A 25,434-nucleotide genomic window follows, 5' to 3' on the forward strand; every position below is an offset into this window, starting at 1 on the left:
TGAATGTTCATATTTACAGCTGCTGAGTCCTCTTAGTAAAGTAGATTTCTAATAGCTTAGGGAAATCAATTAATATTTTGGGATCTCTTGAATATTAATATTTGCAGCTGCTGATCCCATTAGTAAAGTAGATTTCTAATAGCTTAGGGAAATCAGTTAATATTTTGGGGATCTCTTGAATGTTAATATTTGCAGCTGCTGAGTCCTCTTAGTAAAGTAGATTTCTAATAGCTTAGAAAAATCAATTAATAGTTTGGGATCTATTGAATGTTAATATTTGCAGCTGCTGAGTCCTCTTAGTAAAGTAGATTTCTAATAGCTTAGGGAAATCAATTAATATTTTGGGGATCTCTTGAATGTTAATAGTTGCAGTTGCTGATCCTTTTAGTAAAGTAGATTTTAATAGCTTAGGGAAATCAATTAATAGTTTGGGATCTGTTGAATGTTAATATTTGCAGCTGCTGAGTCCTCTTAGTAAGGTGAATTTCCAGCTAGCTACAAAAGATAACTGAGCTTTTAAAAGGATTGGAGCCATGGTTTAGTTAGTCCTGAGGTGTTGGGTGCTAGGTTGGACTTGATGATCTCTGGGGTCTTTTCCAACCTCACTGATTCTATGATTGTTGGATTCATTCCAAAGACAAAGGGAAATGAAAGTCAGTTAATGTGTGCTCAGTCTTTATAAACCAACCAACTCTTCTACTGATTTAATATTCTTTTAAGCTCTGATCTTTCCCCTGTTAGAGTAGAGCCTCAGTGTGTCTGTTCAGTGGAATGCTGCAGTGTGTGTCTCTGTTTGGGTGAAGCAGCCCCCATTTGTAGGCTGTGGCTCAGGGGCTGAAGTGCTGAATTGTGTTCTGCAGTGTTCTTGATGAAGAGACGTCTTTAAATGATCTTTGTTTTAGCACCAGCAACAGCAACGCCTTTAACATGCACTTCTCTTTCCTTCCCACTCTGGATGTTCAGACAGCAGCACTGAGAGCAGTAGGCAACATAGTAACTGGTACTGATGAGCAGACACAAGTTGTTCTCAATTGTGATGTTTTGTCTTATTTCCCAAATCTCCTGACGCATCCAAAAGAGAAGATAAACAAGGTAGGATGGGTTCCTTCCTGGCTTTTTGGTTGGGTGGGTTAAAAAGTGAAAGAGTCTATAAACTATTGCAGAAGGATTTCTTGCAGCTGCTACTTCCAAGCTGTGAGCAGTTTTGGATAAAGGTGCAGCCTCTCAGGGCAGATCTTGCTCTCTACAGCTACCTGGAGGGAGGTTGTAGCCAGGTGGGGGTGGGTCTCTTCTCCCAGGCAACCAGCACCAGAACAAGAGGACACAGTCCCAAGCTGCACCAGGGCAGGTTTAGGCTTGAGGTGAGGAAAAAGCTCTTCCCAGCAAGAGAGATTGGCCACTGGAATGTGCTGCCCAGGGAGGTGGTGGAGTCACCAGCACTGGAGGTGTTCAAGGAGGGATAGGACATTGCCCTTGGAGCCACAGTTTAGTTAGTCCTGAGGTGTTGGGTGCTAGGTTGGACTTGATGATCCCTGAGGTCTTTTCCAACCTTATTGGTTCTATGATTCTATGAAGCTGGTGCTTAATTAGGGCTAAAGTCCAACACCCATGGTGAGAGTCCATGTATTGGTGTTGCTGCGTGGTGCTTTCTGGGACTACTGCTGTTTTGCAGTGTGGGTTGTGATACCTTGTGAGTTACTGGTTACCTTGCATTACACTTTTAGAATCATAGAATAGAATCATACAATTGTTAGGGCTGGAAGGGACCTCAAGGAACATCCAGTTCCAACCCCCCTGCTGTTGGGCAGGATCACCTCACACTAGATCAGACTTCTCAGAGCCACATCCGGCCTGGCCTTAAAAGCCTCCAGGATGAGGCTTCCACCACCTCCCTGGGCAACCTGTTCCAGTGTCTCACCACCCTCATGGGGAAGAACTCCTTCCTAACATCCAATCTGAATCTACCCATTTCTCATTTTGATCTATCCCCCCAAGTCCTATCGCTAACTGACAGCCTAAGAAGTCCCTCCCCAGAATTCTTGTAGCCCCCTTCAGATACTGGAAGGCCACAATGAGGTCTCCTTGGAGCCTTCTCTTCTCCAGTCTGAACAGCCCAAACTCCTTCAGTCTGTCCTCATAGCAGAGCAGCTCCAGTCCTCTGCTCATCCTTGTGGCCCTTCTCTGGACACCTTCCAGCACCTCCAGATCTTTCCTGTAATAAGGGCTCCAGAAATGGACACAGTACACTGAGTGTACTTTTGGTTGAGTCCAGTGAGTTGAGTAAGGCTGATCCAGTTTTCTCACTCCACATTCTTCATAGTGGAATTTCTTCTCTTGTCCATCTTCATTCCCCCTCTACTCCCCCACTCCCCTTCACTCCCCCTCTACTCAGCTCTGCTGAGACCCCACCTGGAGTCCTGCCTCCAGTTCTGGAGCCCCTATTGCAAGAGGGGTCTGGAGGTGCTGGAAGGTGTCCAGAGCAGGGCCAGGAGGATGAGCAGAGGGCTGGAGCACCTCTCCTGTGAGGACAGACTGAAGGAGTTGGGGCTGTTCAGTCTGGAGAAGAGAAGGCTCCCAGGTGACCTCGTTGTGGCCTTCCAGTATCTGAAGGGGGCTACAGGAAGGCTGGGGAGGGACTGCTCAGGATCTCAGGGAGTGATAGGACTAGGGGGAATGGAATGAAGCTGGAGGTGGGGAGACTGAGGCTGGAGGTGAGGAGGAAGTTCTTCCCCATGAGAGTGGTGAAGCCCTGGAATGGGTTGTCCAGGGAGGTGGTTGGGGCCCTGTCCCTGGAGGTGTTTAAGCCCAGGCTGGCTGAGGCTGTGGCCAGGCTGATGTAGTGTGGGGTGTCCCTGCCCATGGCAGGGGGGTTGGAACTAGCTGATCCTTGTGGTCCCTTCCAACCCTGAATGATACTGTGATACTTGCATGGAGGCAGGGAGTACCACTCTCCTTCCCTGAAAACTCTCACTGCATTCCCTCTCCTTAGTTCTGGCAGAAGTAACTTCACCTGCTGCAAGGCCTGGACAGGATGGAGGGAGTTTGGTGCAAGTGATCAGTGCACTCCTTTCTAGAGCTGTACATCACATTATTTGCTTTATTTAGAATCCCTGTGCCCTCTTCCACTGCAAAGATGTGGCTGGCTGGTTAGGAGGCTCTTTTGTCTAGGTTAGGTGCTTCCCTCACTCAGTGTCCCATTGAGGGGAAATCTGCAGGTGAGGAATCTCTCTCTCCTCAGGCCCTGTTAGCTGTCAAGAGCTCAAAGGAATTATATTTAACAGTTCAGACTGCTCTGATGTGTGTTTGCCTGACCTTCCAGCTCTCACAAAAGAGTGAAGAAGAGCTCTTTCTGAATGTCAAGAAGAATTATTTTTATGTAAGAAGAGTCTAGAAATGCTTTGAGTTTGAAGGGTATGTTGTGAGGGACAGATACAAACACAAGCAAGATAGACATCCCTTAGAAATGGAATCCATTATCTTTTGGCCCCTGAAGAAGTTCAGAGCTGGCTTCTTGCCATGTGTTGGTCTTCTAGTTAAGGCTGAAGCCTTTTCTGAGATAGTATAATAGTATCAGAGTTGGAAGGGACCACAAGGATCATCTAGTTCCAACCCCCCTGCCATGGGCAGGGACACCCCACACTACATCAGCCTGGCCACAGCCTCATCCAGCCTGGGCTTAAACACCTCCAGGGACAGGGCCCCAACCACCTCCCTGCACAACCCATTCCAGGGCTTCACCACTCTCATGGGGAAGAACTTCCTCCTCACCTCCAGCCTCAATCTCCCCACCTCCAGCTTCATTCCATTCCCCCTAGTCCTAGCACTCCCTGAGATCCTGAGCAGTCCCTCCCCAGCCTTCTTGGAGCCCCCTTCAGATCCTGGAAGGCCACAATGAGGTCACCTGGGAGCCTTCTCTTCTCCAGACTGAACAGCCCCAACTCCTTCAGTCTGTCCTCACAGGAGAGGTGCTCCAGCCCTCTGCTCATCCTCCTGGCCCTTCTCTGGACACCTTCCAGCACCTCCAGATCCCTCTTGCAATAGGGGCTCCAGAACTGGAGGCAGGACTCCAGGTGGGGTCTCCCCAGAGCTGAGCAGAGGGGGAGAATCACCTCCCTTGCCCTGCTGGCCACACTTCTCCTGCTGCAGCCCAGGATCTGATTGGCTTTCTGGGCTGCAAGTGCACACTGAGAGCTCCTGGTGAGCTTCTCCTCCCCCAGCACCCCCAAGTCTCTCTCCTCAGGGCTGCTTTCCAGCCAGTCCCTGCCCAGCCTGCATTTGTGCCTGGGATTGCCTCCACCCAGCTGCAGGACCCTGCCCTTGCTGTTGTTGAACCTCCTGAGGTTGGCTTGTGCCCACCTCTCCAGCCTGTCCAGGTCCCTCTGGATGGCCTCCCTTCCCTCCAGCCTGTCTGCTGCACCACACAGCTTGGTGCCATCAGCAAACCTGCTGAGGGTGCACTCAGTGCCACTGTCCAGGGCCCCCACAAAGCTGTGGCACTGAGTGCACCCTCAGCAAGTTTGCTGATGTTCTGTGTTGACCTGACAAGTCTGCACCTTTGTAACCAGGATTATTTAACTGCCTTTAGATATGTGTTAGCTATGTTGATGAACCACCCAAAGGAGATAACTGCTGAGTAATGACTCTAGACTGAGAGTCCTGTCTGATGCCTGAAGGAGCTTTGCAAGCTTCACTTCATGTGTCAGGAAGAAAAGAGCAGCTGGATTGGTTTTCCTTGTAACAGCACTGAAAGCTACAATAGTAGGATGTGAAGTCCTGGTTTCTGTGAGGTTTTACCAGTTTTCCTATTTTCCTTGTAAAACTCACTGAAAGTTTAACCCATGGGTGTGACTCCAGCCAGAGGGGCTGTGTGGTGCAAGCCAGTGGTGCTGGCCCCATGTGTAAGTAACAGTCTGGCCCTGTCAGCTCATGGTATCAGCTTTACCTTGATCTCCTGCATGTTTGGCTCTCACAGTGCCATGACAGTTTGTGTGCTGGCAGTGCTGTTGAGGAGGAAACCTGGAGGTTCTTGAAAGTCAGTTTTAGGTCTTGGGGTGGTTTTGTTCAGCTTGGTTGGGTTGGGATAATTTCTGTTCTGATGTGTTCTGTATTTGTTAAAAGTGCTTTCTTTGGTGGTTTTTTGTTTTGTCCAATTGTAGGAAGCAGTTTGGTTCCTTTCCAACATCACAGCAGGAAACCAGCAACAAGTTCAGGCTGTAATAGATGCTGGGCTAATCCCTATGATCATACACCAGCTGGCTAAGGTCAGTCAAACTATCAGCTATGCAACTTGTCATTCTCTTTTTATAAACCTGACCTGAGGAGTCTGTGGTTCTCAACAAGAAGCTTGACAGATGTTTCCATGCTGATTTTAATGAGCTGTTAATTTCCTTCTGCAGGGAGACTTTGGCACACAAAAGGAAGCTGCTTGGGCAATTAGCAATCTGACAATAAGTGGGAGAAAAGATCAGGTATGTGCGGTGGGATTTGCCACCTCCCCTCAAACGCTGCCCAGGCAGCAGTTTGCAAGCAGCACAGCACTGAGAGCAGCCTTCTTACCTAGTGATTTGTTTTTATTCATTATTTAGGTGGAATACCTTGTCCAGCAAAATGTAATCCCACCATTCTGCAATCTGCTCTCAGTAAAGGATTCTCAAGTGGTCCAGGTGGTCCTGGATGGCCTGAAAAACATCCTGATAATGGCTGGTGATGAGGCTAGCACAATAGCTGAAATTATAGAAGAGTGTGGAGGTGAGGACTGAGGAGGCTGGATCTTCTCCTGGCTTCCCCTTGCTGCTCTTGATAGTTACCACAGCATTGTTTTTTGCAGTGGGCTCTTTGAATAAGCAAGTGAGACTTGGGTCACAGCAGAAGTGACCTTTCTCTTTGGTGAGGTTTAGAGGTGGTCACCTTGGGGGCAATCACTGAAGGAGCTTTCTGCAGCTTAGGGTTGTTTCAGTTGAAGTGAGAGTTGGGTTTTCCTTTGATTATTGCCTGTACTTTGTTCTGTGGTGAAACCACACAATCCTTGCTTTAGTTCACTGCTTTGGAAGCAGTTCTGATCCTGATTTCACTGCAGACCAAAGCAGGATGAGAAGCCTTTTAGAGATTGCAGTCCCAAGTTTTTACACATGCTGATTGGTGTATTAAAGGAAGATAGCAGCAACAGGGTGCTGGAGAACTGAACACACTGGAAGTCTTCCCCTTTAATTACTCCATGCCCAGTTTTCAAATGGGACCAGAGGTTTAAGCTGCTCTTGATGTGAGACTTTATTGCCTTGGTTTAGCCTAGTATCCAGTACACAAATGGAGCCACGTCCATTTGGGAGATGCACAGAAGGAACAGTGAAACAAAAGCTTTGTGGCAGAAGTAGTCTTTAAATAGACATTAAGTACAGAGAATGCTATCTAAAAAGAGAGAAGGTTTTATTAAGTTCTGTTCCTAAAAGGGGCTCCATTGTGGCATGCAAGAATTCACCAACTTCTCTTTCTTTCCAGAGAGACAGACAGCTCATGTAGCTAGTGCTTGCAAACTGAGCTCCATCTGTTCCAGTGTGTTTCAGTAGTGATGTTTCATTCTGTGTCTTATTTCTAAGTAGTCAGTGGCTCCATCTTTGATTGAGAAAACTTCTCCATTTCTCTTTATCCAGGCTTAGAGAAAATTGAAGCCTTGCAGCAGCATGAGAACGAAGACATTTATAAACTAGCATTCGAAATCATAGATCAGTATTTCTCTGGTGATGATGTGAGTATGCTGAAGCTTGAAGACTCTATGCACTGTGCTGTTGGCTTAGTATGTTCTCACTGTGCCTAATAATAGTAATAACAACAATAATAAACCAGGTTGGAAGAGACCTTCAAGATCATCGCATCCAACCCATCAACCAATCCAACACACCCAAACAGCTAACCCATGGCACCAAGCACCCCATCAAGTCTCCTCCTGAGCACCTCCAATGATGGTGACTCCACCACCTCCCAGGTGTCATGAGCATGCATTGTCTGGAAAGTCAGCTTTCCTGCTCCTTTTGTCAGTACAGCTTCCCTTCCCATAATTCACAGTATCACCAAGGTTGGAAGAGACCTCAAAGGTCATCGAGTCCAACCTGTCACCACAGACCTCAAATTGAAAGGCTTTGAAGAGTTTTTCAATAACAGAAATTTCCTTGAGCAGCATCAAGACTGCTGCAGTTTTGTCTAATAAATTGATTGACACTGACCTAATTTTATCACACTGACATGTAAATTGATGTTTAATTGCTTATGATTAGAATCTAACCAGCTCTCTGACTCTCCTTTTGACTTTCTCATACATCAGTCTGTAGTGGGGGTGGTGGACCTTACTTTCAGATAGGTGACTGCATTTCAGCCTTGTCATTACTCACTCTGGATTCTGCACAAAAGAGCTTCTGCATCTAAGTGCCAGGTTCTGCACATTGGCCACAACAACCCCATGCAGTGCTACAGGCTGGGCTCACAGTGGCTGGAGAGCAGCCAGGCAGAAAGGGACCTGGGGGTGCTGGTTGATAGTAGGCTGAAGATGAGCCAGCAGTGTGTCCAGGTGGCCAAGAAGGCCAATGGCATCCTGGCCTGCATCAGGAACAGTGTGGCCAGCAGGAGCAGGGAGGTCATTCTGCCCCTGGACTCAGCACTGGTTAGGCCACATCTTGAGTCCTGTGTCCAGTTCTGGGCCCCTCAATATAAGAAGGAAAGATGTTGAGTTGCTGGAAGGTGTTCAGAGAAGGGCAACAAAGTTGGTGAGGGATTTGGAGCACAGACCTGTGAGGAGAGGCTGAGGGAGCTGGGGTTGCATAGCCTGGAGAAGAGGAGGCTCAGGGGTGACCTTCTTGCTCTCTACAACTCTCTGAAGGGAGGTTGTAGCCAGGTGGGGGTTGGTCTCTTCTCCCAGGCAGCCAGCAGCAGAACAAGAGGACATATTCTCAAGCTGCACCAAGGGAGGTTTAGGCTCAAGGTGAGGAGAAAGTCCTTCTCAGAATGAGTAATTGCCCATTGGGATGTGCTGCCTGTGGAGGTGGTGGAGTCACCATCCCTGGAGGTGTTCCAGAGGGGATTGGACATGGCATTTGAAGCCATGGTTCAGTTAGTCATGAGGTGTTGGGTGCTAGGTTGGACTTGATGATCTCTGAGGTCTTTTCCAACCTTATTTGATTCTATGACTATTTTTCCTGTTGCATCCAGTGGTAAGTTATTTTGCTTTCAGTCTTTGCAGTCAGGATCTAGCCTGCAGTTCCCCCTTCATGCCATGGCACCGATGTCTTGTTCTCCTGTCTTGCAGATCGACGAAGACCCCAGTCTCATTCCTGAAGCCACTCAAGGAGGTACTTACAACTTTGACCCAACAGCCAACCTACAAACAAAAGAATTTAACTTTTAAGTTCAAAAAAGTGCAGCTTCTCTGTCCCACACCAGGATGAAGCACCACCAGATGGCTACCAAGAGAAGAAACAAAAGGCTCCAAGACCCACAATGCCTCTTCGTTTTGATGCTTCTAAAGCAAGCCATGTATCGGTCACTTTGCAGTTGCCAAACGTCACTATCACCTGGACTGTAAATGCATATGCATGATCTCTTAAACAACTCTTTCAGAACCCTTTTTAACAGTCCCAACTACCTGTTTTTTTGCCTTTTTCCTGGTGCCACGTGCTGACAGCCGCAGTTTTGTTAGGAGAGATCCCATAGTGGGGGCACATTGGCTTTCCATGGAAAAGTAGCTTCTTTGGGGAACGGTGCGCTGTGGATCAAGACACTTTGGTATGATGCCTACATTTTGGAAGACTTTACAGGGGCCCAGTTTGCTCTGAGCCTTCATCCTCCTCCTCCTCCTCCTCCACAAGCATATTTTCGTAATACTTCACGTGGAAGAATAGATACAAAGGAGAAAAAAACAAAACAAATGCAAGCCAAATGCATTTCATTGGTGAAACTGAAACAAAAGCAACTTTAAACACAGCAAAACCAACAACACTTGGCAATTGGTTAAACACTTACAAGTTTAGAACAAACAAACAGAGAAACAACAAGAGAAACTACTTCAGCTGTGGGTAATTGATGTGTGTTCATTGACTGCCTCAGAAACCAGGGTTGGAGAATGAACTGTAGATTTGGACTGGTAAAGCTTTTTTGCCATTATACCTAATGTTTTTGGAGAACAGCGAGCCCTGTTTGACCACTCACTTCAGCCTGTGTGTTCCTGCTGTTTTTGAAGTAATCAAATGCTGTGCATGGTATTTTACCTGAGCTACAACCTGTTATGGACTTGAACTTCTGTTTAAGCTGAAAGCAAGAGTCCCAGACTGTAGAAAAAAAAAAACAAGGAGAAAATTTCTGTCCAAAAAAAAAACCAAAACCAACCAAAAGGTGTATTAGTTCAAAAGAATCTTGCTTTCAACTTTCAGTAGTCAATAGATTTCTTTTTGTTTTCAATTGATAATTGGATATGGTTGATTTATATTGGGTTTAAACTGTGGAGCTTTCATGTTTACTGTAATTTAGTCTTAAACTATTTTTTACTTAGTAACCAGTGCTTATGATGTGGTTGGCAACAAACCAGCAACTACTTTAGGAGCGTCATAAAAGCTTCGTTCTTGGAGTATCGGGAGAGTAATTCAGAGATTAGTCTCAAATCTTATTCTGAGCGGATTAAAAAGGAGGGGGGGAAAAAAAACCACACACACACACACAAAAAATGGGGTAAAAATAGTGGGGTAAAAAACAATGGAGTAAAAAAAGTGGGGTAAAAAATAATGGGGTAAAAAGCAATGGAGTAAAAAAAAAAGGGGTAAAAAAATGGAGTAAAAAACAATGGGGTAAAAAAACAGTAGAGTGAAAAAAATGGGGTAAAAATGGAGTAAAAAACAATGGGGTAAAACAATGGAGTAAAAAAATGGAGTGAAAAACAATGGAGTGGAAAAAATGGAGTGAAAAAAAATGGAGTGAAAAAATTGGAGTAAAAAAAATTGGAGTAAAAAAAAGGAATGAAAAAAATTGGAGTAAAAAAAAATTGGAGTGCAAAAATGGAGTTAAAACAAATTGGAGTGAAAAAATTGGAGTGAAAAAAATGGGGTAAAAAAAATGGAGTAAAAAAATTGGAGTAAACAAAATGGAGTAAAAAAATGGGGTAAAAAAAATTGGAGAAAAAAATGGAGTGAAAAAACAATGGGATAAAAAAAAATGGAGTAAAAAAATCGGAGTAAAAAAATCAGAGTAAAAAAATTGGGGTAAAAAAATGGGGTAAAATAATTGGGGTAAAAAATGGGGTAAAAAAATTGGGGTGAAAAAAAAGGAAAAATTGAGGTAAAAAAATGGAGTAAAAAAATTGGGGTAAAAAATGGAGTAAAAAAAATTGGGGTAAAAAAATGGAGTAAAAAAAATTGGGGTAAAAAAAGGAGTAAAAAAAATGGGGTAAAAAAATTGGGGTAAAAAAAAAATGGAGTAAAAAAATTTGGATAAAAAAATTGGAGTAAAAAAATGGAGTAAAAAAAATTGGGGTAAAACAAACGGGGTAAAAAAATTGGAGTGAAAAAAATGGAGTAAAAAAATTGGGGTAAAAAAATTGAGTAAAAAAATTGGGGTAAAACAAATGGGGTAAAAAAGGAGTAAAAAAATTGGAGTAAAAGAACTGGAGTAAAAAACCAGTGGAGTGAAAAAAAAAAGGGGTAAAAAAATGGAGTGAAAAAAATTGGAGGAAAAAATGGAGTGAAAAAGCATTGGAGTAAAAAAATGGAGTGAAAAAAAAATGGGGTAAAAAAACAATGGAGTAAAAACAATGGAGTAAAAAACAATGGAGTAAAAACAGTGGAGTAAAAAAAATGGGGTAAAAAATGGAGTGAAAAAAATGGAATGAAAAAAAATGGAGTGAAAAAATGGAGTGAAAAAAATGGGGCAAAAATCAATGGAGTGAAAAACAATGGGGTAAAAAAAAAAATGAGGTTAAAAAAAATGGGGTAGAAAACCCAATGCAAAGTGGTTGATGTGTGAGGCTGTATGGAAGCTGCCCTCACTCGGCACAAACCCTGGTGTGCAGCCACAGGTTAAGCAGCTTCACGCGGCGCGTGCGAGGCGACCGCTGTTGGGAAACCGCCTGACCCGCTCGCTTCCACAGGGAGTTTGGGCGGCCGGCGGGAGCTCCGTAAAGCTCGTCGCACAAACTGGTTCTGTTGCTGTTGTTTACTGGGTGTCATTTCCCGATGCATCGATGTGAAGGGGTAGGGGGAAACAAAAAAAAAACAACAAAAACAAGGAAAAAAAAAAAAGACAAAAAAAAACACAAACCTAAACTAATATTTTTTAGTTCTTGGATGTGGGTTGTATTTCCTGTGATGAAGATAAGGACAGATGCCATCAGAGCTTTGTGGATCAGCTGTTTTTCCACTGATGAACAACGCGTAGCAGGTGTGCATTCATTAAATATCTAGCTGCCAAGGTGGAGCCACTTTAAAGAGCGAGTTGTCTTGTATCGCCGCCGGGATACAAGCGTGTGTTTTAAACTGCAAGATTTTTACTTGCTAGAGAATCTGTTTTAATAGAGTGGGTTTGGCCTCTTGATTATTTATAGGTTTTATAAATTTTAGAGTTCAATTTCTCTTTAAGGTGGCTCGGATTTTTTTCAACTCTCGTGCACATAAAATTGAGTTGGAAGTTTCATTGTGCCTTTTTTTCTTTTCCCAGGAGTTGAGTCGAAGCTTCATATGGTAACTGCGTCCTATTCACACACACTGTAGTCTAAAACAAAAACCAAACCGGCAACGTCTTGAAACTGGGTGGTGTTTGCTAAACAAAAAAACAACAACCGACTAAAACAGTAAAAAAGTCAGAGTTAGGTAAGGTCACAAAGCCTTCGTGGAATTGAGAGTTCCAGCAGGTGTTACTGTGAACAAATCTCGCCCTCCCCCTTCTAACTCAGTCTCCCTCTAGAACATCTGGACTGACAGCCAGCCTGTTCAGCCATGGACTGACTGATAGCCTGTTTGGCCATGGGCTGACAGCCTGTTCGGCCATGGACTGACAGCCTGTTGGGCTGCAGACTGGCAGCCAGCCTCGGGCCGCGGACTGACAGCCTGCCTGTTCAGCCATAGGCTGAAAGCCTGTTGAGCCATAGACTGACAGCCTGCCTGTTGGGCCGCGGACTGACTGCCAGCCTGCTCGGCTGCGGACTGCCAGCCTGCTCGGCTGCGGACTGCCAGCCAGCCTGTTTGGCTGTGGACTGACTGCCAGCCAGCCTGTTGGGCCGCGGAATGACAGCCAGCCAGCCTGTTCGGCCATAGGCTGACAGCCTGTTGAGCCATGGACTGACAGCCAGCCTGTTCGGCCATAGGCTGACAGCCTGTTGAGCCACGGACTGACTGACAGCCTGTTGAGCCACGGGCTGACAGCCGGGCTGACAGCCAGCCTGTTTGGCCGCGGACTGACTGACAGCCTGTTTGTTGAGCCACAGACTGACAGCCTGCCTGTTGGGCTGCAGACTGACAGCCAGCCTGCCTGTTCGGCCATAGGCTGACAGCCTGTTCAGCCATGGACTGCCAGCCAGCCTGTTCCGCCATGGGCTGACAGCCTGTTCAGCCATGGACTGACAGCCAGCCTGTTCCGCCATGGGCTGACAGCCTGTTCAGCCATGGACTGACAGCCAGCCTGTTCAGCCGCGGACTGATTGCCAGCTTGCCTGTTGGGCCGTGGACTGACTGAAGGCCTGCTCGGCCACGGACTGACAGCCAGCCTGCCTGTTCGGCCATAGGCTGACAGGCTGTTCAGCCATGGACTGACAGCCTGTTGAGCCATGGACTGACAGCCAGCCTGTTTGGCCACAGACTGATTGCCAGCCTGCCTGTTCGGCCGCAGACTGCCAGCCTGCCTGTTGGGCTGCAGACTGACTGCCAGCCTGTTCAGCCGCAGACTGACAGCCAGCCTGTTCGGCCATAGGCTGACAGCCTGTTGAGCCATGGACTGCCAGCCAGCCTGTTCGGCTGTGGACTGATTGCCAGCCTGCCTGTTGGGCCGCGGACTGAGAGCCAGCCTGTTCGGCCATAGGCTGACAGCCTGTTTAGCTGCAGACTGACAGCCAGCCTGTTCGGCCATAGGCTGACAGCCTATTGAGCCATGGACTGCCAGCCAGCCTGTTCAGCCTGCGCTCACTACGACCCTGGAGCCTCCATACAAACTGATCCTGAAGCAACACTTTTTCTCCTCTCCACTACTGTGAAGATTTGCTCCTTTTCTTGCGCTCGATGCGTTCCATTCAAAAGTGAGCGCAGAGCGCGAGCTGGGGAAGGCAGGAGCACGCATTTGCCGGCTTCCTCCTGCCCCGTGACCTTACCGGCTTTCGATTGGGCTGGCGCCATTTCACAGCTAATAAAGGAAAACAAAAACAACAAAAAAAAAACAAAAGCCTATTGCTGCACTTTTTTTGAGTTTTCAGAACAGTGTTTAAAAAACAAACAAAAAAAAAACCACAAAAAAAAAGGCATTGTTTTTATTATTTTTTTAAACTCTCAGTTCAAAAAGAGACTTAAAAACAAAAAACAAACAAAAAAAAAACCTTCTTTCAAAGAGGCATCTAAAATGTGTTCCTAATTTTTGTATATGGGCTTAGGTTTTGTAACCAATAATAAAAAAAAAAAAGAAAAAAAGCTGCTATCAAATACTATTAAAAAGAAAAAAAAACACAAAAAACTAATAATAATTCAAGAACTTATTTTGAAGGTGATGATGAAACTGCTTAGTCTTCGTGGATGATGGACTTCCAGGGGGTTGGTTTATTACCTTTCATTTGGTTTCTTTTTTTTCTTTCTGTCTTTGACTAGATATTAGCTGAACTCCGCATCAAAGTTTGAAGTCTGTTACGAGAAAGAATAAAGTAAGCTAATTCAGTCACCTCTGGAACGTTGGGTGCTGTTCCCCCCCCCCCCCTAAGGGGGAGTAGGCTGTGGAGGAGATGTGTTTCCCACCAGGAAAGTGGGCTGGGAGGGGGAAAGGGCATGGTGAGTGTAGTGGTGTGATGGTGGAGTGGATTGGAATGGAATAGAGTGGAATGGAATAGAGTAGAGTGGATTGGAATGGAATGGAATGGAATGGAGTAGATTGGATTGGAATGGAATAGAGTGGAGTGGAATGGAATAGAGTGGAATGGAGTGGAGTAGAGTGGAATGGAATAGAGTAGAGTGGAATGGAATAGAGTAGAGTGGAATGGAATGGAATAGAGTAGAGTGGAATGGAATGGAATAGAGTGGATTGGAGTGGAATGGAATAGAGTGGAATGGAATGGAATAGAGTGGAATGGAATGGAATAGAGTGGATTGGAATGGAATAGAGTGGATTGGAATAGAATGGAGTAGAGTGGATTGGAATAGAATGGAGTAGAGTGGAATGGAATGGAGTAGAGTGGAATGGAATGGAGTAGAGTGGAGTGGAATGGAATAGAGTGGATTGGAAGGGAATAGAGTAGAGTGGATTGGAATGGAATGGAGTAGAGTGGATTGGAATGGAATAGAGTAGAGTGGATTTGAATGGAATAGAGCAGATTGGAATGGAATGGAGTAGAGTGGAGTGGAATGCAATAGACTGGATTGGAATAGAGTGGAATAGAGTTGAGTAGAGTGGAATAGAGTAGAGTAGAGTGGAATAGACCAGGTTGGAAGTGACCTTCAAGATCATCATGCCCAACCCATCACCCAACACCACCTAATCAACTAAACCATGCAGCCAAGCACCCCATCAAGTCTCCTCCTGAACACCTCCAGTGATGGTGACTCCACCACCTCCCCAGGCAGCCCATTCCAATGGGCAATCACTCTCTCTGTGTAGAACTTCTTCCTAACATCCAGCCTAAACTTCCCCTGGTGCAGCCTGAGACTGTGTCCTCTTGTTCTGGTGCTGGTTGCCTGGGAGAAGAGACCAACCTCTGCCTGTCTACAACCTCCCTTCAGGTAGTTGTAGAGAGCAATGAGGTCACCCCTGAGCCTCCTCTTCTCCAGGCTAAGCAACCCCAGCTCCCTCAGCCTCTCCTCACAGGGCTGTGCTCAAGGCCTCTCCCCAGCCTTGTTGCCCTTCTCTGGACACCTTCAAGTGTCTCAATGTCCTTCTTAAATTGAGGGGCCCAGAACTGGACACAGGACTCAAGGTGCAGCCTAACCAGTGCAGAGTACAGGGGCACTGCATCTCAGCAGGCTGCTGGTGATGAGATGGAAGTGACAGGCAAAAGCAGGGCAAGCCCCAGCCAGCCCTGAGGACACAGTAAGACACAGCCTGCCATGAGCCAGTCTGTGGCATTTTTGGCTTCTCCCTCTGGCTGAGGCTCTGATCTTTCACAGAGTTAATGTGCCAGGGACCTGTTCTGCATTTTCCTGCATTAGTGCTTCCCTGTCAGCAGTGGCCCATGAGCTTCCATGCAGTGGTGGAGGCAGCTAATGAAGTCTTTATCTCTGCAAGGAGAGGGAACAGCCAAGCCATTTGTTGCCTCTGCTGGGCAGATAGATGGCAACATGAGCAATTTTTTTTCACATGGGATGAAGAGAGGATAGAGAAAAGAACAAGCAAAATAGCTAGGCAGTTTTCTTTATGAAAGACAGAGCTGAGTGAGGTCTGTCACAAGTGCTTCCTCTGAAGGAGAAAATACCTGAGGGTAAAGCTCTCTCTAAGGGAGAAGGCCAAGGGGCACCAAGGGGCCAAGCCAGTCCCTTCCTGCTGGGTCTTGGTGCATTTATGTTGCCCAAAGCCCTGTGGCTGCCTGCAGCCACCTCCACCAGGATGTCCCCAGCCCTCCTGGTCCTTCCCATGTGCTGCCTTTGAAGAGCTGCTTTGTTCTTGGGGGTATGGTGAACATTGTCCCTAACCCTCCTGGGGCAGCTCTGGAGACCACTTTTCCATGATTGCAGCCCCAAACCTGCTCCTTCTTGATGAGCTTCCCTTGCCTTGCTGCTGCTGGGTCCATCCCATCTGGCAGAGAAAGGGCATCCTCAGGAACAGGCTAACATTCTGCCTCCATACTGAGCCTTCCCCAGGAGGAGGGGGGCACACTTGCTGGGGTCTGAGTCAGCATCACCTTTCACAACAGCTGGCCAAATATTTTTCCTTTTGCAAGAATTGGGGAGGTGGTGGAGCCACCACCACTGGAGGTGTTTAGGAAGAGACTGGATGGGGTGCTTGGTGCCATGGTTTAGTTGATCAGATGGTGTTGGGTGATAGGTTGGACTCGATGATCTCAAACGTCTCTTCCAACCTGGTCTGGTCTGGTCTGGTCTATCCTATCCTATCCTATCCTATCCTATCCTATCCTATCCTATCCTATCCTATCCTATCCTATCCTATCCTAATTTAATACAGTTCACATTGTGCATAGTACCAGGTGAGGGGCTGATGCTGTCTAGCCATGGATGCATGACTGAGGTCCTGACCCCAATGCCAGCCTTCACCTGGTGCTCTTTACAGTATCTGGATGGCAAGCTCAGGGCTGTGACTCAGGTAACTGCATCATGGAAAAGCCAAGCATCAGAAAGTTCAAAAGCCTTTTCCTTAACCCCTTGAGGGCTGCAGTGTCTCTGGCTGTACTTTGTCCTTTGTCTTAGCCATAATTGCATGACTGGTTTTTAATTCCATTTGGCAAGGGCATTAATTGGATTTTCACATTGTGGTTTTGCTCCTTGGCTTGTTTTTCCTCTGTGAGTTAGGTGCTGGATATTTATAGCTGCTATTTCAGGGTTGCTTTAAGAGGAAGAAATTGACTTAAAGCCATGAGGTGAATTAAAGCAAGAATTCAGGCATCCCACTGCCTTACACAGCCTGTCTCCTAACATAAGGGCCCCCCCTCCTGTTCAAGAGCCCCCTTATTTATTTATTTTGATGCAGAAGAAAGCTCTTTTTGGCTTTGTAAAATATTCTTCTTGACCTTTCTTCCTTCAGACGTTCCCCAGGTGCCTGGCTGCTGCTCTAGCACGCTTCTCCCAGCGTTACAGCTGGTCACAACTGCCTCTCATGTGCCCTGCAGCTGCCTGTTCCCTCTTTAAATAGTTCACTGGCAGTCATTCCTGCCCTCACCCTGCAGGCCTGGAACTGCAGGGTTACCCTCTGATCCCAGGCCCTTCAGCAGGACTGTGGTGAAACCCATCAGAGAAGCCACAGAAGCTGGCAGCCAGGCACCAGTGGTGACCCCCAGGGATCGGTGCTGGGCCCAATCCTATTTAATATCTTTACTGGATGAGGGGGTTGAGTCCACCATTAGTAAGATTGCAGACAACAATAAGTTGGGAGCAGGAGTTGATCTGTTAGAGGGCAGAAGAACTCTGCAGAGGGACATTGACAGGCTGGACAGATGGGCAGAGTCCAACATGGTGGCATTCAACAAGTCCAAGTGCTGGGTGCTGCACTTTGGCCACAGCAACCCCATGCAGGGCTACAGGCTGGGGTCAGAGTGGCTGAGAGCAGCCAGGCAGAGAGGGACCTGGGGGTACTGGTTGAGAGTGGGCTGAACATGAGCCTGCAGTGTGGCCAGGTGGCCAAGAAGGCCAATGGCATCCTGGCCTGCATCAGGATCATTGTGGCCAGCAGGAGCAGGGAGGTCATTCTGCCCCTGTACACTGCACTGGTTAGGCCACACCTTGAGTCCTGTGTCCAGTTCTGGGCCCCTCAGTTTAAGAGGCTGCCCAGGGAGGTGGTGGAGTCACCGTCCCTGGAGGTGTTCCAGAGGGGACTGGCTGTGGCACTGCCTGGGGTGGTTGTGGCCAATGTGTAGAACATTTAGCTCACAACCACTAAATTGAAGATCATGGAAAAGCAAAGCACATGAGCAACTAAATCCTGACCAGGGCAGGTAAGGAGAGCTGATGGAGCTGCAGGAAGCTACTAGCAGTTTCTGGAGGCAAGATGCAAGTTCTAACAATGGTTAAGGGGGGAAAAAACCTAGCAGTGGAACAAGCAGTGCCCTTCCTTTCTAAAGAGAGCCAAATAAATACTTGGTGCTGGAAAGCAAAGCAAAGCAAAACAAGGGAACAGAAGAGGAACAGCCTGCTGCTCCTCACTTCTCCTTTTGCCTTGGAGAAAAGCAGCATCAGGGATAGCAAGTGGCTAAACTTAGCAACTAGAGAAGCTGCTAAACAGCAAAGCTTAAGCAACCAGAGTGTGCTCTGGGGCCAAACCCCAAATGATACTTCAAATTTGTGAGGAACCTAAACCAAAGAAGTATCCTGAGGAGTTTTGTTTTGCCTGATCCCAAGAGAGAAGCTGTGTGATCCCAGCTCTCTGTGCAGGGGCTGTGACATCTGTCACATACTCAGGAAGATGGAAGTTCTGAGGGTGCCCTCCTGGCTGCAGGCCCAAAGCACAGATGTGGAAGGGATTAATCACTGCCACTCTCTGTGGCAGCAGCTCTCCTGTAGAATTACCAGGACAAAGAGGTAACAAACTTCCCTCCCTAGAGGGGCTTCTTCCTGCAACCCCCCATGCTGCTCCCTTTGAACTGGGCAGGGATTTTGACACTGAAGCATTTAAGGACTGTTGGGTGAATGGCCTTCAAGCATCCTTCAAGCAGGAGAGCTCTGCAGAGGGACCTGGACAGGCTGGACAGATGGGCAGAGGCCAAGGGCAGGAGATTGAACACATCCAAGTGCCAGGTTCTGCACATTGGCCACAGCAACCCCAGGCAGTGCTACAGGCTGGGGTCAGAGTGGCTGAGAGCAGCCAGGTAGAGAGGGACCTGGGGGTGCTGGTTGATGGTAGGCTGAACATGAGCCTGCAGTGTGCCCAGGCAGCCAAGAAGGCCAAGGGCATCCTGGGCTGCATCAGGAAGAGTGTGGCCAGCAGGAGCAGGGAGGTCATTCTGCCCCTGTACACTGCACTGGTTAGGCCACACCTTGAGTCCTGTGTCCAGTTCTGGGCCCCTCAGTTTAGGAAAGATGCTGAGTTGCTGGAAGGTGTCCAGAGAAGGGCAACAAAGCTGGGGAGGGGTCTGGAGCACAGCCCTGTGAGGAGAGGCTGAGGGAGCTGGGGTTGCTTAGCCTGGAGAAGAGGAGGCTCAGGGGTGACCTTATTGCTCTCTCCAACTCCCTGCAGGGAGGTTGTAGCCAGGTGGGGGTTGGTCTCTTCTCCCAGGCAAGCAGCACCAGAACAAGAGGACACAGTCTCAAGCTGTGCCAGGGGAGGTTTAGGCTGGATGTTAGGAAGAAATTCTGCCCAGAAAGAGAAGAGAGGTTGGCCATTGGGATGTGCTGCCCAGGGAGGTGGTGGAGTCACCATCACTGGAGGTGTTCAGGAGGAGACTTGATGGGGTGCTTGGTGCCATGGTTTAGTTGATCAGATGGTGTTGGGTGCTAGGTTGGACTTGATGATCTCTGAGGTCTTTCCCAGCCTGGTTAATTCTGTTCTGTGTACTTCAGAAGCAACATCTAGAGAAGCCCTGTTCCAGAGCACAAGGGTGGTAAGTCACATGCTGCCCCATGAGGTGGGGTACTTGGCCAAATTACTGCTGCAGGGGAAGTGAGAACACTTTCAGTAACCAGGATGTTGCTTCACCAGTTTCAGGCACTTGGGCTTCCCACTGCCAAAACAACTCCTTCTGTACCTTCTGCCTCACCATTTTAGTTTTTAATTGGTGATATCTGCTCAGGGGTGGTGCTTCCCTCTGTTTGCTGCCAGTTTTGCTCTTGAAAGGGCTTAAAAAACACTCACAGGTATTTAGTAACTCTGCCACCTTTGTCTCCTCTGTCACCAAGGCACCCACCTCGTTCAGCAGTAGGCACACACTGCCTCTGCTGTTAGTTTTTCCTGCCATGTATTTGAAGAAGGGCTTTCTGTTATCCTTGACCTCCCATCCAAGGCTGAATTCCAAGGAGGCCTTAGCCTCCCTAGTTGCCTCCCTGAGAAGTTCTTTATAGAAAGAGAGATTGGCCATGGGAATGTGCTGCCCAGGGAGGTGGTGGAGTCACCATCACTGGAGGTGTTTAGGAAGAGCCTGGATGAGGCACTTGGTGCCATGGTTTAGCTGATTAGATGCTGTTGGGTGTTAGGTTGGACTCGATGATCTCAGAGGTCTTTTCCAACCTGGTCTGGTCTGGTCCGGTCCATTCCATCCCATTCCATTCCATCCCATTCCATTCCATCCCATTCCATTCCATCCCATTCCATTCCATAGTTTCATAGTTTCATTCAGGGTTGGAAGGGACCACAAGGATCATCCAGTTCCAACCCCCCTGCCATGGGCAGGGACACCCCACACTACATCAGCCTGGACAGAGCCTCATCCAGCCTGGTCTTAAACACCCCCAGGGACGGGGCCTCGACCACCTCCCTGGACAACCCATTCCAGGGCTTCACCACTCTGATGGTGAAGAACTATTCCATTCCATTCCATTCCATTCCATTCCATCCCATCCCATTCCATCCCATCCCATTCCATCCCATTCCATCCCATTCCATCCCATCCCATCCCATCCCATCCCATTCCATCCCAATATTCCTCCCAAGTGGCCAGCCTCTCCTTCCACGATCTGCAGACTCTCATCTTCCACCTGACTCTGCTCAGCAGTTCCCTACTCAACCATGCAGGTCTCCTGGCTCTCTCTCTCCATTCCCTGCTGGTTGGAATGCTGTCATCTTCAGCTTGGAAGAAGTGGTCCTTGAACATTAACCAACTGCCACGATCCCTTTGCCTTCTAGTACCCTGTTCCATGAGATTTCCCCTAGAAATTGCTTGACAAGGCTAAATTTCCCCTGCTGAGGTCCAAGGTTGTAATCCTGCTTGATGTTCTGTTCCTACCACACAAGATCCTGAACTCCACCATCACTACAGCCAAGGCTGCCCTCATCCTTCTCCCCTTCAACCAGACCCTCCTTGTTGGTGAGTACCAGGTTCAGTAACAGTATCACAGTACATTAGAGGTTGGAATGGACCTCCAGAGGCTCTTGGGTCCAACCCCCCTGCCAAAGCAGGATCACTTAGGGTAGTCTGCACAGGAATGCAGCCAGGTGGGTTTTGACAGTCTCCAGAGAAGGAGACTCCACACATTCCCTGGGCAGCCTGCTCCAGGGCTCTGTCACCCTCACTGTAAGGAAGTTTCTCCTCATGTTGAGCTGAAATCTTCTGTGTTCAAGCTGGAGCCTGTTGTTTCTTGTCTTATTATTGCACAGCACTAAAAAGAGCTTGGCCCCCTCCAATGAGGTCTCCCCTGAGCCTCCTCTTCTCCAGGCTAAGCAACCCCAGCTCCCTCAGCCTCTCCTCACAGGGCTGTGCTCCAGACCCCTCCCCAGCTTTGCTGCCCTTCTCTGGACACCTTCAAGTGTCTCAATATCTTTCTTCAGCTGAGAGGCCCAGACCTGGACACATCTGAGAAGTGGGGCTCTGTCTTTGCTGGTCAGACCACCAGGAGGATATTCAGAGGTACTGAGGTACAGAGTGGCCATGCAGATGTGTTTCCAAGCATCTAGAAGTCAGGTTGCATTACTTTATAGTTAAATATAATCCATGGAAAAATTGGGTATGATGTTCACAGAATCAGTACTGGATGGAAACAATGAATGGAGAAGAAAGATCCAAACCAAGAAATGCAGAAATAAACAGATGAACATCCTTGCACCTTCACACCATCAAACCCTAACTGGTTTGAAGACTGTACCTGTAGATGCCAAACTACAACCAGTGAGCTCTTGGCCATTCAAAGTCCTGTGCTTACACTGCTCCAGTTCAGCCACTGTCCTTTAGCAGCTGCTGCTTTTTCAGCTGGTGACCATGGGAGAGAAGTGGTACAGGGCATGTTCAAACACCTCCCTGTGAGGAGCACTCTGTCAGGATAGCAGCCACAGAGAGATGAAAACCTCTTCTGTCCCGAGTAGAGTAGAATAGAGTAGAATGGAATGGAATGGAATAGAGTAGAGTAGAGTAGAATAGAATAGAATAGGAATAGAATGGAATAGGAATAGAATAGGAATGGAATTAAATGGGAATAGAATAGGAATGGAATGGAATGGAATGGAATGGAATGGAATGGAATGGAATGGAATGGAATAGAATAGAATAGAATAGAATAGAATAGAATAGAATAAGAATAGAATAAGAATAGACCAGACCAGGCCAGGTTGGAAAAGACCTCAGAGATCATCAAGTCCAACCTATCACCCAACACCATCTAATCAACTAAACCATGGCACCAAGTGCCTCATCCAGGCTCCCCTTAAACACCTCCAGTGATGGTGACTCCACCACCTCCCTAGGCAGACATCCCAATGGCCAATCTCTCTTTATGGGAAGAACTTCTTCCTAACATCCAGTCTAAACCTCCCCTGGCACAGCTTGAGACTGTGTCCTCCTGTTCTGGTGCTGGCTGCCTGGGAGAAGAGACCAACCCCCACCTGGCTACAACCTCCCTTCAGGTAGTTGTAGCCAGCCATAAGGTCTCCCCTGAGCCTCCTCTTCTCCAGGCTAAGCAACCCCAGCTCCCTCAGCCTCTCCTCACAGGGCTGGTGCACATCTCTGTCACAGTATATATTGCTGTGGCTGAAAGCATCCCTGCTGAATGCAGTGGACACAGATGCAACGAATGAGCAGAGCCTGGCGACAGCAGTCCAAGATGCAGTCCAAGAGATGGGGCCAAAAGTGCTCCAGGGTGGGAGTTCTGCTCAGGGTTCTTCCTGCTGGGTTTCAGTGAGGAGTGGCTGGGTGTCTGCCTGGTGCAAATCTGCTCATTTTCAGGGGTAGCTGGAGGCTGAGATCCTCTGCAACGCGTGGAGCTGGCAGCGACGAGTGGGCAGAGTCCGTTTCAGGTTCAGGTTTGCTCTGGAGCTTGCCTCCTCCCCGCTGCCCCTGTGAGGGGCTGCTCTTGGGGTGGGCAGCTCTGCCCCAGGTCTCGCAGCAGCTCTCCTAGGCTGGCCAGGGCCTCCTGCAGTCCCTGGCCGGTGTAAGCGCTGCACCCCTGGAGCACCCACCGGTGGTCCACCAGCCGCCCCTGCTGCAGCCTCTCCCGCAGCTCGGTGGGAGCCAGCGCTCCCGGAACCTCCTGCTTGTTGGCCAGGAGCAGGACAGGGACGCCTGCCATGCTGGGGTGGCTCAGGGCTTCCTCCAGGGCTGCTATCGCCTCGGGCAGCCGGGCCGTGTCTGCGCTGTCAAGCACGAAGATGAGGATGCTGATGTCTTCCAGGTAGTCAGGCCAGCTGGCCCGCAGGCTCCCTTGTCCGCCAACGTCCCAGAGGTTGAAGGACACGCGGCAGGGCGTCTGCAGAGACTCCACGTTGAAGCCCACCGTCGGGCAGGTCTCCACAGCCTGGCCCCTCTTTAGTTTGTACAGAATGGTGGACTTGCCAGCGAAGTCGAGCCCCAGCATGACAACTCGAGCGTCCCTTTTGGGCTGGCCTTTGGAGATCAGCTTCCCCATCAAGGCGCTGCCTCAAGCGTGGCACAAAAATCGCCTCCGAAACCAAGCCCCCAGCAAGCAAGCTTCAGTTCATCTCAGTTCACCACAGCGTGCTCAGCCCTGCCTCTCCAAGGGAGCGCCTTAGGTTCGTTGAAGAAACAGCCAGGCAGCTTGCTTGTGCTTGTCTCCCTGGCTGAAGTGAGGTGAGAGCTGCTGTTGAGGAGGTGTGGAGCAGAGCCAGGGAGCGCCGCTCGGAGCAGCACTTTCTGCGTCCCAGCTCCGCCGCCGCTCGCTTCCAGTCGCATTTGCAACCCGAAGCGATTGGTGCGAAAGAGCAGAAATGCTGTGCAGGAAGAGGTGGGGAGATGGGGGAGCAAGTTTCCTCCCCACCACGTCGAGCAGTACACGAGCTTTTGTTCATTGGCTTCTGCAGGGGAAATCCACCCCCCCAGCAGGACAGGAGAAGGAGGAACCTTGGGTTTCAGAGCGGGGTTGCTCTGGGAATTTGCTGAATCACAGCTTGAGGGTGGGGCTTTAAATATGAGCAACAAGATAACTGACTAGTTTTCTGCCAGTCTTATGTTAAAGAGTACAAACCCAACCTCTGTAGCATCAGCTTCCAGGAGCTGTCACACAGACAGCGACGACAACAGCTTCAACAAACGCACACCAGCGGGGTCTGGGTGTCTTTGATGCCTCGTTGAAATACAGCTACTCAAAATGCCTTCCCTGGGGTGAAAACCTACTACAGTCTTTACATCAAAGTATTTACTGCACTGTAACCTTTGTAAGTGAATGAAAGTCAGCTCTCTGTGGCTGAAAACACATCCTTAATAGAAGGACTTTAGGACTCCTTAAATGTTGAAGGAGACAGCACCACTTGAACTTTACACTCAAGAGGCAGAAATGTGCCTCAGAGACAGCTCACAGAGTGGCTTGTGCAAGAGCTGAAAGCAGCCAAGCACAGCCCCAGCAATGCCAGTGTTAGTATCATAGTATCATAGTATCAGTCAGGGTTGGAAGGGACCACAAGGATCATCCAGTTCCAACCCCCCTGCCATGGGCAGGGACACCCCACACTACATCAGCCTGGCCACAGCCTCAGCCAGCCTGGGCTTAAACACCTCCAGGGACAGGGCCCCAACCACCTCCCTGGACAACCCATTCCAGGGCTTCACCACTCTCATGGGGAAGAACTTCCTCCTCACCTCCAGCCTCAATCTCCCCACCTCCAGCTTCATTCCATTCCCCCTAGTCCTAGCACTCCCTGAGATCCTGAGCAGTCCCTCCCCAGCCTTCCTGGAGCCCCCTTCAGATCCTGGAAGGCCACAATGACGTCACCTGGGAGCCTTCTCTTCTGCAGACTGAACAGCCCCAACTCCTTCAGTCTGTCCTCACAGGAGAGGTGCTCCAGCCCTCTGCTCATCCTCCTGGCCCTTCTCTGGACACCTTCCAGCACCTCCACATCCCTCTTGGAATAGGGGCTCCAGAACTGGACACAGTACATTTAGCCTTCTTTATTGGTTGGGGTTTGCTCCTAAGAGGCTGCTCAGAGGCAAGCAGAGCTGAACACAGCTGTAGACCACCTGTCATGGCATTAAAGCACAGCTGCTCTCCAGCTACCTTTATCTGAGGATAAAGAAGGACTTCCATGCACTTGCAGCAGGTAGAGTTTCCTCAGCAAGAACCTTTGCATAACACCTTTGTGTTGTAAGACAGCACTGCTGGGGGTGAAGCTCAGCACATGGCAGGGACTGTCTGGTCAGTGACTAGATCAGGAGGCCAGGGAGCAGCATATTTCTTACCTCAGGGGTGAGGTGTGTCAATTTTCCCCTCTTCAAAAGAAAGGGAGATGAATGAGAAACAAAACACTGAGTCCAGCCCAGACAGGCAGCACAGGGTTGCAAAGGATTGCACAGGATGCTCCCAGACAACCTGTGACAGAATGAGAGGACACAGCCTCAAGGTAAGGCAGGGGAGGTTCAGGCTGGATGTTAGGAAGAAGTTCTTCCCATAAAGAGAGATTGGCCATTGGAATGGGCTGCCCAGGGAGGTGGTGGAGTCACCATCACTGGAGGTGTTTAGGAAGAGA

General features: G+C 48.5%; 2 protein-coding genes across 3 annotated transcripts in view; one reads left to right on the forward strand and one right to left on the reverse strand.

Moving 5' to 3' along the window:
- Nucleotides 1-13,884, forward strand: part of KPNA3 (karyopherin subunit alpha 3) — a 63,631-nt gene extending 49,747 nt beyond the window's left edge. Inside the window, exons 12-18 of one of the 2 annotated variants that reach the window (XR_010990709.1) lie at nucleotides 964-1,092; nucleotides 5,157-5,261; nucleotides 5,397-5,468; nucleotides 5,586-5,748; nucleotides 6,648-6,742; nucleotides 8,294-11,409; nucleotides 11,686-13,884. Coding sequence is in view for 1 of the 2 variants with exons in the window: in XM_068165263.1 (XP_068021364.1) it covers nucleotides 964-1,092; nucleotides 5,157-5,261; nucleotides 5,397-5,468; nucleotides 5,586-5,748; nucleotides 6,648-6,742; nucleotides 8,294-8,392 (663 nt within the window). In the remaining variant the exon portion in view is untranslated. Of the gene's footprint in view, nucleotides 1-963; nucleotides 1,093-5,156; nucleotides 5,262-5,396; nucleotides 5,469-5,585; nucleotides 5,749-6,647; nucleotides 6,743-8,293 lie in introns of both variants that reach the window. The other variant, XM_068165263.1, reaches the window with a different exon arrangement.
- Nucleotides 13,885-22,374: 8,490 nt separating this feature from the next.
- ARL11 (ADP ribosylation factor like GTPase 11) lies at nucleotides 22,375-23,658 on the reverse strand. The gene has a single exon (XM_068165265.1). It carries the CDS (start codon nucleotides 23,361-23,363, stop codon nucleotides 22,758-22,760), a length of 606 nt encoding a protein of 201 aa, XP_068021366.1. The 5' UTR covers nucleotides 23,364-23,658; the 3' UTR covers nucleotides 22,375-22,757.
- Nucleotides 23,659-25,434: the final 1,776 nt, after the last annotated feature.

Source organism: Melanerpes formicivorus, unplaced genomic scaffold (genome assembly GCF_026170545.1).
Source record: "Melanerpes formicivorus ecotype bairdi unplaced genomic scaffold, bMelFor1.0.p_v2 SCAF_87, whole genome shotgun sequence".
Lineage (NCBI taxonomy): Eukaryota > Metazoa > Chordata > Aves > Piciformes > Picidae > Melanerpes > Melanerpes formicivorus.

Bases quoted from the DNA above. Each gene is read 5' to 3' on its own strand.
- ARL11 (XM_068165265.1), bottom strand. From the start codon at position 23,363: ATGGGGAAGCTGATCTCCAAAGGCCAGCCCAAAAGGGACGCTCGAGTT.